Here is an 18,513-nt window from a genome sequence, read left to right as displayed (position 1 = left end):
TCCTTCTATCTTTTGCTTCTGCCCCCATTCTACTTTCCTCTGTCTCCCTGAATAGGTTCCCATCCTCCTGCCCAGGTGCAGACCATCCAGTTTGTACTGGTCCCACCTCCCCCAGAACCGGCTCCAATGTCCCAGGAATTTGAATCCCTCCCTCTTGCACCATTCCTCAAGCCACGTATTCATCTTAGCTATCCTGTAATTTCTACTCTGACTAGCACGTGGCACTGGTAGCAATCCTGAGATTACTACTTTTGAAGTCCTACTTTTTAATTTAGCTCCTAGCTCCCTAAATTCAGCTTGCAGGACCTCATCCCTTTTTTTTCCTATATTGTTGGTACCTATATGCACCACGACAACTGGCTGTTCACCTTCCTCCTCTAAAATGTCCTGCAGCCGTTCTGAGACATCCTTGACCCTTGCACCAGGGAGGCAACATAACATCCTGGAATCTCGATTGTGGCCACAGAAACGTCTATCTATTCCCCTTACAATAGAATCCAATACCACTATAGCTCTCCCACTCTTCTTCCTGCCCTCCTGTGCAGCAGAGCCACCCATGGTGCCATGAGCTTGGCTGCTGCTGCCCTCCCCTGATGAGTCATCCCCCCCAACAGCACCAAAGGCAGTATATCTGTTTTGGAGGAAGATGACCACAGGGGACCCTTGCATGACCTTCCTTCCACTGCTCTTCCTGATGGTCACCCATTCCCTATCTACCTGAGTAACCTTTAGCTGCGGTATGACCAACTCATTAAATATGCTATTCACGATATCCTCAGCATCGCGGATGCTCCAGAGTGAATCCATGCGCAGCTCCAGTGCTGCAATGCGGTATGTCACGAGCTGCAGCTGGATACACTTCCTGCACATGTAGTCGCCAGGGACACTGGAAGCGTCACTGAGTTCCCACATAGCACAGGAGGAGCATGACATGGGACTGGGCTCTCCTGCCATGACTTAACCCTTAAATTAACTTAATTTGGCAACAATGCCAAAGGTTACCTACTAATGAAGGAAAAGTGTTGATATTCCCTGTGTGTGTTGCACGTCTACATTTGAAATGGCCCTGACCAGTACACATTTTGCACGAGGGACGGCGTGGCTGGGCTATCCAGCGGACCCTTTTTTGTTGGAGAAGTGCAGTTGCTTGCTTGACAATGACGCCTAATGACAGCGCAGACGTACTGCATGCCTGGAAACCGCCTGGCCAATGCACCTTTTAAAGGACTCTCAGCCAAGCAAGCAACACCCCGAGTCGACTGGATAAATCAAAGCTACCGCCAGCAAAGCAAGTGCAGCCGGAGTTAAACGAGAGAGCTGGGCTTGGAGAGCAGGAACGCCACCGGGGGAGGAGAATGAGACGAATGGACATGTGGTGCAGCGAGAAAAGCCGAACATGTTCAACCATTTCTGAGACCCGAGGGCATGCTTCAATTGTCGGACATAACAGATTGATATCGCCTTGCTGAGCCACCAGTTTTGGGGCAGTTCCCCGGTACATTTGATAGAGAACCCTTTCGACCACTCGTCTCTTTGGTCTTTGCATAGAAGATATCGGCAGCGGTGCACCAGGACGAGTCCTGAGAGCACACAGTTGGAACAACGCGTTGCTTTGAGCGCTCTCCGTGGTGCTGAAAGTGTATTTCCTCCCTTCCCTTTTGTTTAAAGGTGATGGTCACCAGGCCTGAACAAAACGAGCTGTTGCAACCAGAGGGGGCCGGGAGCGTGGTGCGAACATGCAGGTGCTGTTAGAGTCTCAGATGGGATCCCGCACCGTCTTGCACACATTTACAGCAGCCAGTCTCCACACGGCGTCTCCTTCGGGTTGGCCCGGCACCGAGCGTCTGGCACCGAATCTCTAAAAGAGCAACTTTTATTATTCCCGGTGCTGCTCTTCTGGCCGGGACGAACAAAGGTGGCGGATGTTTCGGTGATTGAAAGAGCATGTGTCTGTTCGGGAGCTACCGTTTAGCGAGCCTTTTGCCTTCATTGAAGATGCGCTCTCCGTAAACAAGTGTGAACTGGCCACAGATCACCTGCAAGAGGCCATCGCGTTTGCAGTTGATTCGGACCAGGTACCCTCGATTTATTTTCTGCACCTTGTCATTGCAGTGCACTGTGAGGGATACGTGGTTTCATTCGTTGGCCAACCCCGATGCCGTTTATCCGCACGAAGTTGCAGGAAGGAAATGCGGCATGCTTGCAACTGGTGTCAATTTCACTCACGTTTTCTATCTCCTTTTCAATTCAGAGGAAGGCAGCGTTTGAATATAGAGGGTTAATTTCATCGAGCAGATCACTAATACTACACATAATTGCCTCACACACTCGCCCGGTGACCTCGTTCTGTATTCACTTGACATTCCCGGTCCTAATAAATGGTAGGGAAATACTATAAATCAGGCGCTGGGCATGACTGTACATTTCACACTTTCAACACAGTTTGATGTAACTCTGAATCCGGAAGATAAAAGGTAATTTCCTTTCCCGGGGAGAATGAGACTTGGCCTCAGCACAAGAGGCGATTTCTGTCCTTTTTCTTTTGTAGTCTGCACTTAAAAAAAAGTTTTATATATTGTCATATTGCATCGTGAAATTTGCAGAAGGAGTCCTTCCACAACCCCTGTTTAATGTTTGTGCAATTTCCCTGTGTTTCACGTGTGTTTGAGAGCAAGACTCTGCCGTGACTCAGTGGGTGGCGCACTCACCTCTGGCTTGGAAGGTTATGGGTTCAAGCCCCACTCCAGAGACTGACAGTGCAATACTGAGGGAATGCTGCACTGTCGGAGATGCCTTCTTACGGATGGGACGTTAAACCGAGGCCGCAGATAGACTTAAAAGATCCCACAGTACTATTTGGAAGAAGAGGTCTCCCTGGGGTCCTGGCCAATATTTATCCCTCAGATGATCTAGTCATTTCATACACTTCAAAAAAGTACTTCATTGGCTCTAAAGCACTTTGGGACGCTCTGAGGTCGTGAAAGGCGCAATAGAATTGTTGTTTTTACTGTATAACTGGATGTTGTTATTTTGCCATGTGTTTTCCAGTCTGGAGTCTATGGGCAACCGCAGCCCCATTCAGAGCAGGAGCTGATGGCCGAGCACAAGCACTGGTGGAGTATGGCTCCCGGGCTTGGAGCAGCGTGGGTCCTCTTCCTGGTGGCCCCGGTGCTGGTTACCCCGGCTGCGGTCAACCAGGACGATGACACGGGAGGCGACAGCACCCCGTCAGCAGGCAACAGCGACAACGTGGACTTCGACGACTACCGAGGCAAAGGCTGCGTGGACGACAGCGGCTTTGTGTACAAACTGGGCGAGCGCTTTTTCCCGGGCCACTCCAACTGCCCGTGCGTGTGCACCGAGGACGGGCCGGTGTGTGAGCAGCCCGAATGTCCCCAGATCCACCCCAAGTGCAGTAAAGTCGAGCACAACGGCTGCTGCCCCGAATGCAAGGAAGTGAAAAACTTTTGTGAATATCGCGCAAAAACCTACAAAGTGCTGGAAGAATTTAAGGTAGGGACCCTGCACCCACAGCTGTGCACATCATTCAACACCTGGCTGGACTAAAACCTGGCCTCGACCGTCCTGGGGAGTATAAAGCCAGGACTGACTACAAACATGCCGATTTCACAAATAGGAGGGTGTATTGTGAGGGCTGACAATGAATCACAGATAAATCATGTTTTAGTACTGTTTCGAAGTCTTTAAATGCATGTTGTGTTTATTAATTCTGGGGGGAGAGAGATACTTAAAATTTGCTCACTTTAATGTCAACGATTTTGTGGGTAATACTGTCATTACTTTTAATTTAATACATTGTAAAGCTCCCTGCATTCAATATTTCATGCGATCAGCAGTGCTGTAAATGCACTCCCATGTTTCTGAACCAAGGAGGAAACGCGGAAGATTTATCGATTCTCTTAAAGCTCCACAATGGCATTACACAAATTAAACACGCGATGAATCAGCTTCGCCGTTCAGAACAGTAAGGAGCTAAATTCATTTCTGTTAAAGCGCGTCCCAGTCACTCAGTGTCAACTGCAGTGCTATCAGCTGCACTGCCTTAGAGGGTCGCTAGGCACCTGGCTGAGTTCTCTGCTGATTTTTTTTGGTGGGTGTGGGGCTGTTAACTGTGTTAATGTTAAATGTCTTTCCGAGTAATGCTTGAAGGCAGCTCTGCCGAGAAGAGCTTGCTGGCTGCACGATTGAGTGAAACATGTGTGGTTGTTTCAGCCGTCTCCTTGTGAGTGGTGTCGGTGTGAAGCCAGCAGTGAGGTGCACTGTGTGGTCGCCGATTGCGCCGTCCCCGAGTGCGTCAACCCCGTCTACGAGCCCAAGCAGTGCTGCCCGGTGTGCAAAAACGGTAAGGAACTGCTAACCACGCCAGATTGTTTTATATCCCCGCCCCCAGTGCTGCAGCCAGCAGGAGTGAAATGTGAAAAAACAACCCTACAAAATAAGCACCAAATATCCCAGGTTTCCTAGGATTTATATTAGATTACTTTGGCATTGTAAGTAAGTTGACTTTTGCATTTGTGAGAGTGATGGGAAGCGGAAATCAGAACTAATCGAATAAAAATTCATCCCAGTCTCAAACCAATACTAATAAGGTCTCTTTCATCGTTTACTTTTGGTTTAAAGAGAACTTCAACCCACTGGACGATTCTAGATTAGCTATGTATTTATAAAGGACTAAATGTGAGGTTATTCACTTTGGTGGCAAAAACACAAGGGTAGAATATTATCTGAATGGCAGCAGATTAGGAAAAGGGGAAGTGCAATGAGACCTGGGTGTCATGGTACATCAGTCATTGAAAGTTGGCATGCAGGTACAGCAGGCTGTGAAGAAGGCAAATGGCATGTTGGCCTTCATAGCGTGAGGATTTGAGTATAGGAGCAGGGAGGTCTTACTGCAGTTGTACAGGGCCTTGGTGAGGCCTCACCTGGAATATTGTGTTCAGTTTTGCTCTCCTAATCTGAGGAAGGACGTTCTTGCTATTGAGGGAGTGCAGCGAAGGTTCACCAGACTGATTCCCGAGATGGCAGGACTGACATATGAGGAGAGACTGGATCAACTGGGCCTGTATTCACTGGAGTTTAGAAGAATGAAAGGGGATCTCATAGAAACATATAAAATTCTGATGGGATTGGACAGGTTAGATGCAGGAAGAATGTTCCCGCTGTTGGGGAAGTCCAGAACCAGGGGACACAGTCTAAGGATAAAGAGTAAGCCATTTAGGACCGAGATAAGGAGAAACTTCTTCACTCAGAGAGTTATTAACCTGTGGAATTCTCTACCGCAGAGAGTTGGTGATGCCAGTTCATTGGATATATTCACGAGGGTGTTAGATATGGCCCTTACAGCTAAAGGGATCAAGGGATATGGAGAGAATGCAGAAAAGGGTACTGAGGTGATGATCAGCCATGATCTTATTGAATGGTGGTGCAGGCTCGAAGGGCTGAATGGCATACTCCTGCACTTATTTTTCTATGTTTCTATGTTTCTAAGTGGCCAGTACAATTTAGGAAGGAACGTGGGCACATAGGAAGGAACATAGGATGGAACATTGGAACTTGGAAGGAACATAGGAACACAGGAAGGAACATTGAAACACAGGAAGGAACATTAAGACACAGGAAGGAACATTGAAAAATAGGAAGGAACATTGAAATAGGAAGGAACATTGAAACATAGGAAGGAACATTGTGATATAGGAAGGAACATTGAAACATAGGAAAGAACATCGGGACATAGGAAGGAACATTGAAACATAGGAAGGAACATTGTGACATAGGAATGAACATTGGGACATAGGAAGGAACATTGAAACATACGAAGGAACATTGGGACATAGGAAGGAACATTGAAACATAGGAAGGAACATTGGGACATGGGAATGAACATTGGGACATAGGAAGGAACATTGGGACATAGGAATGAACATTGGCACATAGGAAGGAACATTGAAAATAGGGAGGAACATTGTGATATAGGAAGGAACATTGGACCATAGGAAGGAATTTTGGGACATAGGAATTAACATTTGGACATAGGAAGGAACATTGGGACATCGGAAGGAACATTGGGACATCGGAAGGAACATTGGGATGTAGGAAGGAACATTGAAACATAGGAAGGAACATTGGGGCATAGTAATGAACATTGGGACATAGGAAGGAACATTGAAACATAGGAAGGAACATTAGGACATAGGAAGGAACATCGGGGCATAGGAATGAACATTGGAGCATAGGAAGGAACATTGAAACATAGGAAGGAACATTGAAACATAGGAAGGAACAGTGGGACATAGGAAGGAACATTGAAACATAGGAAGGAACATTGGGACATGGGAATGAACATTGGGACATAGGAAGGAACATTGAAACATAGGAAGGAACATTGGGACATAGGAAGGAACATTGAAACATAGGAAGGAACATTGGGACATAGGAAGGAACATTGGGACATAGGAAGGAACATTGAAACATAAGAAGGAACATTGGGACATAGGAAGGAACATTGAAACATAGGAAGGAACATTGGGGCATAGGAATGAACATTGGGGCATAGGAAGGAACATTGAAACATAGGAAGGAACATTGAAACATAGGAAGGAACATTGGGACATGGGAATGAACATTGGGACATAGGAAGGAACATTGAAATATAGGAAGGAACATTGGGACATAGGAAGGAATATTGAAACATAGGAAGGAACATTGGGACATAGGAAGGAACATTGGGACATAGGAATGAACATTGGCACATAGGAAGGAACATTGAAAATAGGGAGGAACATTGTGATATAGGAAGGAACATTGGAACATAGGAAAGAATTTTGGGACATAGGAATGAACATTTGGACATAGGAAGGAACATTGGGACATAGGAAGGAACATTGGGGCATAGGAATGAACATTGAAACATAGGAAGGAACATTGAAACATAGGAAGGAACATTGGGACATAGGAAGGAACATTGGGACATAGGAAGGAACATTGAAACATAGGAAGGAACATTGGGGCATAGGAATGAACATTGGGGCATAGGAAGGAACATTGAAACATAGGAAGGAACATTGGGACATGGGAATGAACATTGGGACATAGGAAGGAACATTGAAATATAGGAAGGAACATTGGGACATAGGAAGGAATATTGAAACATAGGAAGGAACATTGGGACATAGGAAGGAACATTGGGACATAGGAATGAACATTGGCACATAGGAAGGAACATTGAAAATAGGGAGGAACATTGTGGTATAGGAAGGAACATTGGAACATAGGAAAGAATTTTGGGACATAGGAATGAACATTTGGACATAGGAAGGAACATTGGGACATAGGAAGGAACATTGGGACATAGGAAGGAACATTGAAACATAGGAAGGAACATTAGGACATAGGAAGGAACATTGGGGCATAGGAATGAACATTGAAACATAGGAAGGAACATTGAAACATAGGAAGGAACATTGGGACATAGGAAGGAACATTGGGACATAGGAAGGAACATTGAAACATAGGAAGGAACATTGGGGCATAGGAATGAACATTGGGGCATAGGAAGGAACATTGAAACATAGGAAGGAACATTGAAACATAGGAAGGAACATTGGGACATAGGAATGAACATTGGGACATAGGAAGGAACATTGGGACACAGAAAGGAACATTAGGACATAGGAAGGAATATAAGAACAGGAGTAGACCATTCAGCCATTTGGGCATAAACATCCCAAAGAGTTCTGTTTTTTTGATTGCTTAATAGGACCACAAAGGAAGAGTATGTGTACACCGAAGCTGATGTTTGAAACCACTGCAACACTGAAGTATACAATTCTCGAGCCAATCTATTTGAGTGTTTTGAGTGTTTTGTACCGTCAATCAAAGTCAATCAAAGTTCACCCACTGCTTACAATCTCAGCGGGAAAAAAAGCAACCAATCACAAGAGTTCTTCCACAATGTTCATAATCACATTTAACAGTACAGAAAGTGTACGGTGGGTACTGCATAAAACATGTATTGAGATTGACTAACCAGGTACAGTATGCATTCTGCTGACCCATCATCATTAAATAAGACCATTCAGGAGTGAAGTCAGGAAGCTGTTGAGACTGGAGGTCAACTGAAAATTTCAAAATTGAGATTGATAGATTTTTGTTGGGTAAGGATATTAATGGATATGGAACCAAGGCAGGTAAATGGATTTAAGATACAGTTCAGCCATGATCTAATTGTATGGTAGAACAAACTCGAGGATCTGAATGGTCTCCTCCTGTTCCTATGTTCCTAAGATGTGAGCAACCTTGCCAATTAATGTACCCTGGGCATTTGAAATAAAATGCATGCAAACTGTTAAAAGCAGTTTACTTATTTGGAGATATACTACAATCTGAACAGCAAATCTCTGCATATAATCCCCACGATGCAATGGAACAGTGTCCCCTTCTATTTATAGATTGTGAATCTATGTAAAGTTTGTGATTATTTTATTTCACCATACTTTATTTTACTTCTTGTTTGGGAAGAATCCAGGAAGCATCGATTGCTGTTTGGCATTGCAGTAATGTCACTACTTTGACCTCAGTATCTTTTCCATACAGTATTTGTTTATTTGTGCTTATTTCATTGCAATTACATTTGGTAATAATGATCGCTTTGCCACTGCAGTATTCGCTTTTCCATGATGTTTAAAATCAAATCTTAATTATTTCAGCTGCCTAGGCCCTGAACTCTGGGATTCTCTCCCTAAACCACTCCGCCTCTTGACCTCTCCATCCTCCTTTAAGACCCTCCCAAAAACCTACCTCTTTAACCAAGCTTTTGGTCACCTGTCCTATTATCTCCTTCCGTGGCTCGATGTCAAGTTTTGTTTGATAGCGTTCCTGTGAAGCAGCTTGAGAGGTTTTATTATATTAAAGGCGCTATATAAATGCAAGTCATTTTGTTGTCATGTGGTGACAATGAAGGCTATTCTTCCAAGATGATAATAGTACTGGATCACTGTGTTGGGTACAGTTTGCATCATTTTGTTGAATATTGGGTCTGTAGAAAAGTTTGGGTCAAAGTCAGTCAAGAAATGTGAACAGAGATGTGGTGAGTCTTGATGAAAGACTGGTGAACCCTGCATTAGCAAACAGTACTTGGTATTTGTGGGAATTATAAGTTGGACTCCTTTCTCAGCCTGTATTAGATTTGTATGCCAAATGTTGGTGAGGGTTTGCTATATAATAAGAGGCTTTCCCTGTTTTGGATCTCGATTATTTCTATAGTCAGCAGAGCGTGCTTTAAACCTATCAACATAAACATTGGAAGTAATTTTAACCTAATTGGACAGGTGGGAAACACATGGGCTTGGGTGGAACGCTGGTTTTACACTCCGCCCTATATTATTCTTTTCAACGGAGACGTAAAATCGGGTAGGTTTAAAATCAACGGTGTACCCAATCTGTCAGTTTCCCAATGGGCGGGTTAGGTTAAAATTGCCCCAGAGGTGCTGGCACTCTACAAGTAGAAATCCCATCTGAATAATGAAATTGCCACCTGAATGAATTAGAAGTTACCAGACTGAACCTGACTCCAATAACATCATATCCGATCTAAGGTTTGCAAATGCCCAATGCAAACACTCCATTCACAGTGGAGGGTTGTTGTTAAGACTCATTCTTTGGGATGCAACCTCTCCCCCATCAAAGATTATACATAATGGGACAGAATTTTCTGCTCCTGACGACTTGCCCCTGCACCCTTCAGCTCAAAATAATGTTGCCCACAAAGTTGCTAAGAATGCAAGCTGATAATGGCGCAGTGAGGGGAACAGTCATCCGGGTCTTGAGTGAACAGGGAAAGCAGCAAGATATCTCCATAACCAATGAGATTTTAAGAATTAGGAAATAAACAGAAGGGCTAAGAAGGAGGGTGAATTAGAGTGGGTGAACTCAATGTCAAATCAGGTACAGAAAGAGAAATAAAGAAAGGGAAAGAAAGATTGGATTAAGAGCGAGAAAAAAAGAGACAGAATGGAAAAGTAAAAATAACAAACATAATATTTAAAATTTGACATTTTTAAACTCTCGTAAAACAATTCACAAGCTGAAGGAATGAGATTCCACACTTATGATCGTTAATTTTTGGTACCAGAGAGGATGCTTGGCCAGAGCTATTAACACTTAACATGTCATTAAAAGAGTAACTTACACTGCTAATTATTAGCCCTAAATATCTGCAGTGAGTTTAGTTAGTATCTATTGTACAAATACAGCAACTTCACCACATTCAATGATGAGGCAGATAGTGAGATGCCGTTTTCGCAAAGCTAACGGTGAAGTGGCGTAACTTGGACAGCAACTTTTAGATATTCGCATTTAACCCTCACCTGAAGTTACTGTACCATTTACACATAAACAACGGCGAGCATCATTAGCCTCACCGTTATTTTGATCTGTCCCTATATTAGTCCCGTTAATCCGAAAATGGAGTTTGCTACTCCTTGCTTTAACTTGGAAATCCAGTTGCTATCTGAACATATGTACAGGTAAAACCTCTCAACCTCTGATAACTTGTAAAAGAGGCAGCTAAATGGGAGGTGTCACTGGCAATGTCAATATAGCAATACTGTATCTAGCAGAAGAATGGGTTGGCAAAAGGAAGTGCAGTGATCCATATCTTCCACCAGATGCCTTTAGCCCGTTTCAAAAATGACACTGTAGTATTTGCTAATTCAACATCTAGTTCCATGCCGACTGTTTCTGGAGTTATATTATTTTTGAGAGAAAAAAAATGCAGTCATCTGTTACCATTAGCCCTCTCGAAGGCAGGAGTAACAAATCTGTTTATTTCATTTAAGCATTGCCACAGCCCAACTTTCACTTAGTATTATAGTATCATGATACTGCACAGAAGGAGGCCATTCGGCCCATCGTGCCAGTGCCGGTTCTTTGGTACAGCTATCCAATTAGTCCCGCTTCCCTGCTCTCTTCCCATAGCCCTGTAATTTTTTTCCCTTCAAGTATTTATCCAATTTCCCTTTGAAAGTTACTCTTGAAGTTACTTGTGGCTAACGCTCATCATTCAAGATCCAAATATTTCACATATTCTCAGTAACACATTGATTGAGGCACTTCAGAACAGAGCAGATATTTAAGGATCTCTACTATACTTTTATTAGCCTATTGTGGGAGCTTCTTATGGATACAGAGGGACATTAAAAAAATAAAGTGAATTGTTGTAGGATTGGCAAAATTAATTATTTTTCCCAGTTCAAAATAATGTTATTATTAATTGTCTTGTGCTTTGTTCACACATTTCCAGTCTTATTTGTGGTAATTTTGATTTCTCTGCTTAGGTTTGAAGTAACCAATATTAATCCAATGGTTTACCTCAATTGCTAAATTTCGCTTCTGAAACAAATGGCGTGTATTTATGAAAAGTGTTTACAAATATAATTGCACGCTCTATATATACACACATTCTCACACACACAGAGGGATTGATGCAGTATTAAAACTAGCACACCTTATGAGACCCAGTACTGTAAGAACTATATATCTCCGGGTTTAATCGAATCAAAGCATGTGCTTTTAAATGTTATTGGTAGTCGGTCAATCTAAGGACACTTTCCATTTCAAATGTCAATTGTTAAAGGCACAACATGTCAGTAAGACGCAATAATCCTGATTTTAATAAAGAGCAGAACTTTGCAATGGGCTGTTGAAGTCACTGCTTGAATGTTGGTTGCATTAGACTGTATCTGCTGGCAAAACTCATACAATATTTCAGTAGCAAAACACACAGCGCCTCTTCATTCGCTGCACTGGTAATTTCCCATTATCTACATCCCAACATTAGATTTTATAGCCCAGTGCTAATGGTTTTCCCTATCCATTTACCTCCAGTGGCAGGAGGTTCGGTAACCAGAGGACACAGATTTAACATAATTGGCAAAAGAACCAGCGGGAAGATGAGGAAACTTTTTTTTACGCAGCACATTGTTGTGATCTGGAATGCATTGCCTGAAAAGGTGGTGGCAGCAGATTCAATAATAACATTCAAAAGGCAATTGGATCTCTACTTAATAAGGAAAAAAATTGCAGGGCTCTGGAGAAAAAGCAGGGAAGTGGGCCTAATTGGATAAGTCCTTCAAGTCGGCACAGGTGCAATGGGCCAAATGGCCTCCTTCTGTGCTGTATGATTCTATGATTAAGGCAAGTCATGGTCTTGATTGCTGTCCCGAACTTGTCCACATTTATTTAACACACTCGCACCTTAACTCACTGGATTTCAGGAGATGGCATCAAAAGTCTCCCTCACATTGATTTTGGGGGCACTGCATTCTGTCGACATTTGGTGTCACATCTTGTGAACAGATCAATTTACTGTGACTGGGAGTTAAATAGCATACAAAGACAGGGTTAAGTGAGGTGAATGGATTTTAAAATCCCATTACCTGGAATGTAGATAAGCTAGAAAATAACTCTGTGGGGATATTGTAATCCTTTCCCTTTGTTTTACAAGAAATCGCTGCGTATAATTTTTAAAATGTACAGTGAGGATAGACATCTTGTTAATACTTCTGGATTTATTTAAAACATTGGAGCACTTTCTGTGACCAACAGGCTGTTGCTGGGGGTATGTATGAGTGATCCTGAAATATACCCAAATCACAATGGCCCATTCCTCCGAAAGCTGAAGTATTTGCTGGATAGGATTCTGCTTGCTTCCCTTCATATTGGTAGTTCACTTTGTGTTGGGGCCATCACATCACCTCCCAAAGTATTCCAGCCTTTGATCTGCTGCACAATCACAAATAAGGGTCTTTTAAACTTTTGCTCTCCATTTTCAGTTAGACCAGAGCCTTCTCCACCTGCTTTATCACTTCAATTTTATCTGTAATCTGTTTATAAAGCTTCATAGTTGGCTCCAAGATCTGACTGACGTTAATTGCAGTGAATATTGCATTAGGCCAGATTTTGCTCTTAAAATAATGGTGAGGATAATAGTGCATGCTGTTATTTATGCAAAAATGGTATAGCAACTTTGGGGGAGGTGAATATTTAAAAGTTGATGGCCGAGTAACGATGCTCCATCGTTCGCTTTGTAAAAACAGCATCTTGCTGTCTGCCTCACCATTGACATGCATTGAATGTCACCAAGTTGCTGTATTTGCTGGTAGATACAACCTGAACTCGCCACAGAAAGTTAAGTCCTGTCATTAGTAGCTTAAGCACCCTTTTAACGACATGATATTTGTTAATTACTGCCAATCAACTTCACTGGCACTGAAAAGTAACAGTTACAAGTGTGTCGTCTCATTTGTTCAGCTTTTATTTGTTGGAGATTTAAAAAATATCACTTAAAATTTTGTAACTTTTTTACTTTTCCTTTGTTTATTTTCTCTCTCTCTCTCTTAATCCAATCTTTCTTTCCCTCCATTTATTTCTCTTTCTGTACCTGATTTGACCTTGAATTCACCCTCTCTAATTTACACTTCTTCTCAGTCCTTGCAGTGTTAATTTCACAATCCTTCAATCTGATTAGTTAATGAGATACCCTGTTGCTTTACCTGTTCACTCAGGTCCCAGATGACCTGTTTCCCTTGCTACGCCGTTATCAGCTCGCACTTTCAGCAAAAATGTTTTTAGCGAAGGGTACGGGGCAAATCTAACTAATGGTAGATGCCGTTGGATGCCCCAGTATAGCAAATTCTGGGCCCAATGTCCCTAAGCGTGAATGGAGATAGAATTAAAGGGGCCAGTGACTAATTGTTACTGCCAAATGTTAAGATATTCCAAGTAACACTCGGCAACTTAGTGACAGCATCATTTGTCTTGGAGACCACTGACGTTACCACTACTTTACTCAGATATGTGTTGGAGGAAGAAACAAGGAGGAGTCTGAGGATTAATGTGCAACTAACTGCTTGCAGACCATTCTGTCAGGAAAAATACAGCTTCGGTGCATTGTCCTTTAAGGAAACTCCACTGATCAGATTCTTTATTTCAACAAGGAAAGATAGATAGTGCACTGTTTGTACTTTGAGTTCTTTTGTGACATCCAGACTCCAGTAACTTACAGATATGCTGCACTGCAATCTAGGTTCAGCGTAGATTGTATTGCTTCTTCGACAGTTCAAGTGATGGTGGGTGGAAAGAAAGGAAAAGAGAAAATATTTGCATTTATATAGCACCATTCAGAACCTCAGCCAATGAAGTACTTTTTGATGTATAGTCACTGTTGCAATGTAGGAAACGCGGCAGCCAATTTGTGCACAGCAAGATCCCACAAACGGGAATAAAATGATTTACCAAATAAACTGTTTTTTTTAGTGAGGTTGGTTGAGGGATACATGTTGGCCTGGACACCTCCCCTGCTGTTCTTAGAAATAGTGCCATGGGATCTTTGACGTCCAGTAGACGAGGCCTCGGTTTAACGTCTTCTCCAAAAGAAGGCATCTCTTTCAGTGCAGCACTCCCCTGGGAGTGTCACCCACTGAGCCACAGCTGACACCCTATTACATCCATCCCATTCTGGAAATTGGTTATAATTAATCAAATATGTCTTTCCTATTACCAATGTCAAGTTTATAAATTCTTCTAAAAGTCTCATGCTATGAATCCACACTGTGCCTTGTAAGAAACCATGTATAAACAGGAGATAACAATAGTGGAAGCCGTCAGATAGTTTTTAAAATTTAATTAGGTTGGAGGTATTTATGGCAGATTGTAGCACACATGAGTATAAATTTCTGTGTCCAAAGCTCGGGCTAGGTTGAGTGTATGCACTAGTAGTCTCACTGGAGAAGTTGCTTCCTCAGATCTTTAGAAAAGCTATGCCGTAGATTGACCCTTTTTTATTGGGAAGCCAGAGTCAACACCCATAAAAGAACTTGCATTTTCTACAGCACCTTTGACAACCTCAGAACGTCCTGAAGTGCTTTATAGCCAATGAAGTAATTTTGAAGTGCAGTCACTGTTGTAATGTAGGAAATTGCAGAGCACCACAAAGTTGGAAATTGGAAAAGGGGAGATTAAAATAAAAGGCCAGACAGTCCTGATTGCTGGACACCTTGCTGCATTTTGTAGAAAGGGAGATCTGAGGGAGGTAAGGGGTGGCCCAGTTCTGAGGTTCTGGGAGAGCATGAATGCTCTGTTTTCAGCAAAACACACTGTAGCAAATTATCCCAATCATTATCCATAACACAATTATCTTTTTATTGATATTCTTTGGATGTAATTAGTAATGTTATGGCCAACACAATCTATATCGCTGGGAAAGAGTTAGCAGCAGGGTGCATTGCTGCACAATTCATTTAATGATCTATCAGGAACTGTGTAGCTAAAAACAAAATACAATATTTCACCAGAGATAGCAGGTTTCAGGCTGCCTTGGGAAAGACGTTACCACTCGCCTTGGTGCTTGAGTTATCATAGCTGTGAAAAGATGACTGCAACTTCCCCATCACTGGTGGGACTATTTAATAATATTTGCAACTGTGATATATTTACAGTCTGTAAGTGATAGTGTTAAAAAGAGCATCTGGCACATTTGAACAGAAAGTAATGGATATATGGGAGAAATTACATGGCTCTAATCTAATCAACAGGTTCAGATGAAATTATAAAGCAAGAGAGCAGTTTAGAAGTACCATCTGAACTCCAAGATTAGATTACTGCCTCGTAATCACTTTCTGGTGACTATTATTGTTTGGATTATGTACTGTTTGAAGTTGGTGTGGGAATTTCTATCATGTGCAGGCAGACACTGTGCTCTATTTGCGACTGTGATTACACAGGAAGGTTAACAATTGTGATGTTATTCAAGCTTGATTTAAAAGAATTACATAGAATGTAGAGTACAGAAACAGGCCATTCAGCCCAACTGGTCCATGCTGATGTTTATGCTCCACACGCATGACCTCCCACCCTACTTCATCTCATCCTATCAGCATATCCTTCTATTTCTTTCTCCCTCATGTGTTTATCTAGCTTTCCCTTAAATGCAGCAATGCTATTTATCTTAACCACTCCATGTGGTAGTGAGTTCCACATTCTAACCACTCTCTGGGTAAAGATGTTTCTCCTGAATTCCTTATTGGATTCATTAGTGACTAACTTATATTTATGGTCTCTAATTTTGGACAACCACATTTCCTTTTGTAATATATAATTCTAAAATCAGACGACTTGTAACACCCCCATGTTTCTGTAATTAGCTCACTGAACTGACACGAGCCCCCTTGTGTTCCAATCATCAGATGGTGGAAAATTAAACACTTATCAGTCTATGTTCCCTGGTGTATGAACCAGGAATCAGGTTTGTTAATAGTAAAGGTTAAACAGTAGCATAAAATCACTGCAGCAGATTCACTTGATCACAGAATGTTTGACCTACCTCCTCAGATATACAACAATAATAAAATATGCAACACGTCACCTATTTTATATTTGAAACCATTTAATTTTTAAAAACAAATTGTTTTTATTGAAGCCCATGGGATTAAAGGGATGGTAGCAGCGTGGATACAAAATAGGCTGAGAGACAGAAAGCAGAGTAGTAGTGAATGGTTATTTTTCAGGCTGGAAACATAGAAACATAGAAAATAGGTGCAGGAGTAGGCCATTCGGCCCTTTGAGCCTGCACCATCATTCAAGATCATGGCTGGTCATGGCTGGAGGGAAGTGTGCAGTGGTATCCCCATGGGTCAGTATTAGAACGAGTGCTCTTTTTGATATTTAAGATACTTGGCAAAAAAGCCAGGGAGACGATGATTTTTTTTACGCAGCGTGTGATCGGGAAAGCACGGCCTGAAAGGGTGGTGGAAGCAAATTCAGTAGTAACTTTCAAAAGGGATTTGGATAAATACTTGAAAAGAAAACCTTTGCAGGGCTGTAGGGAAAGAGCAGGGGAGTGAGATTAATTGGATAGCTCTACTAAAGAGCTAGCATAGGCACAATGGGCCAAATGGCCTCCTAATGTGCTGTAGGATTCTATGATTCACTAACTATTTTAGCAGTACGAACCTGGATCAGTGTCTGTAACATAAAACTTGTATGTGAACTTCCCTCCATGCCATAGTGTTTAGATATCTATATATTTCAATGAACTCAGAAAAACTAATAAATTAATGAGGGGTAAAAAAATCTCTGTTTCAGTTTAATAGACCATCAAATTACTGTTTAATTAAATATGCTAATTTAAATCTTTGGTCGGATGATCAATGTAAGATTAAATTGTTAGAGGGCAAAAACCAGTTTATATAGATAAACTATGTAATTATTTTTATTACATTATCCATATTGAAATATTTATTACCTTTCTGAAGCATTTTGAATGTTAAAGTGCTTCAAGCAGGAAGAAGCAATTCCTGATGATAAGCTCTGTGAACATCTGTAAAGAGAAGAGGCAGACTATGACATTTCGGGTACCCGAAGCATCAGCCTGACGTTTTACAGATGTTGACTGACCTGCTGTGCAACTCAAACATTTTCTGTTTGTACTTCAGTTTTGGGGTTTTTAACGTTGAGTGCCCCGTTACTAATTCTCTGTGCCACGTTGCATCTGTTTTTTTTTTGTTTTAGGTCCCAACTGTTTTGCAGGTTCTACAATAATCCCAGCAGGGAAAGAAGTGAAAGTGGACGACTGCACCATATGCTACTGCTCTCAGAATGGGGACTGGTGGAAGACAGAACGACAAGCCACATGTGTCAAACGTGAATGTGAAAGGCTGTGAACTGGGCGACACAACAACTGTTCCACTTATAACTAACTGCCAGCAAAGCAGCACCATAGAGTGCTGTATAGCCCCCCAAAATTGCCTAGCTCTACATATTGCAATAGTCACTGGAAGATCTAGATCCCCAGTGCAAACACTGTTTGGTGAAACACTATTTTTTTACATTGTCAATCGTCTCATTCTACCTATGGGTGTCATTTTGGTTGAAAATTAAATTAGGGTTTTGTCTGCTGATTACCGATATATTTTGGTTTTGCGGTTTTTACGTTCATTGCAGTCGCTTCTTGTGTCACCGAAAGGATTTTTCCTAGTCCTCGATTCCACTGCCTGTTTGCACTTAACATTAGAGGCTGTTTGCAGGCAAACTGTGATACTTTGAGATATTCTGAACTTAGTTCAGCTATGACTATTTCTGCACTTCGCTATCTGCTTCATCTTCACTTGGCGACTAACGGAGGGGAGTTGTCGTATGTAAAGACTGTTCATTTTATAGTCTGATACACTAATGTTGTGCCTGAAACTGTAAATGAGAATACTCTAATGAAAACTATTTACAATGTGGAATTATAGCGCAACTGTATTTAGTGTGGCAAATAAGCATATATTATAAAATACATTATTTTGTTAAATATAAATTGTGACATGCCGCAGAATCCATTTCAGTTGCCTTTATTTTATCCAAATAGGATACCGAGGTTGCAAACATTTAGATGATTCTCTGTTACAACTGTTAAGGTTTCAGTATTGAGTAATGGGGGAAGAGAGAAACATT

At 41.9% G+C, this 18,513-nt stretch overlaps 1 protein-coding gene across 1 annotated transcript; it reads left to right on the top strand.

The window, feature by feature from the left end:
- Nucleotides 1-3,063: 3,063 nt before the first annotated feature.
- vwc2l (von Willebrand factor C domain containing 2 like) lies at nt 3,064-17,738 on the top strand. Its single transcript, XM_070874913.1, has 3 exons — nt 3,064-3,513; nt 4,234-4,363; nt 17,587-17,738. The coding sequence occupies exons 1-3, from the start codon at nt 3,094-3,096 to the stop codon at nt 17,736-17,738; spliced, it is 702 nt and encodes a 233-aa protein (XP_070731014.1). The 5' UTR covers nt 3,064-3,093.
- The last annotated feature ends 775 nt before the right edge of the window (nt 17,739-18,513 follow it).

Source organism: Pristiophorus japonicus, chromosome 3 (genome assembly GCF_044704955.1).
Source record: "Pristiophorus japonicus isolate sPriJap1 chromosome 3, sPriJap1.hap1, whole genome shotgun sequence".
Classification (NCBI taxonomy): domain Eukaryota; kingdom Metazoa; phylum Chordata; class Chondrichthyes; family Pristiophoridae; genus Pristiophorus; species Pristiophorus japonicus.
Note: the sequence above shows the minus strand (reverse complement) of the source record. Positions and strands in the feature narration are given on the sequence as shown.

Bases quoted from the DNA above. Each gene is read 5' to 3' on its own strand.
- vwc2l (XM_070874913.1), top strand. From the start codon at position 3,094: ATGGCCGAGCACAAGCACTGGTGGAGTATGGCTCCCGGGCTTGGAGCA. The intron at 3,514-4,233 runs GTAGGGACCCTG...TGGTTGTTTCAG, and splicing joins AAGTGCTGGAAGAATTTAAG to CCGTCTCCTTGTGAGTGGTG. The intron at 4,364-17,586 runs GTAAGGAACTGC...TTTTTGTTTTAG, and splicing joins CTGCCCGGTGTGCAAAAACG to GTCCCAACTGTTTTGCAGGT.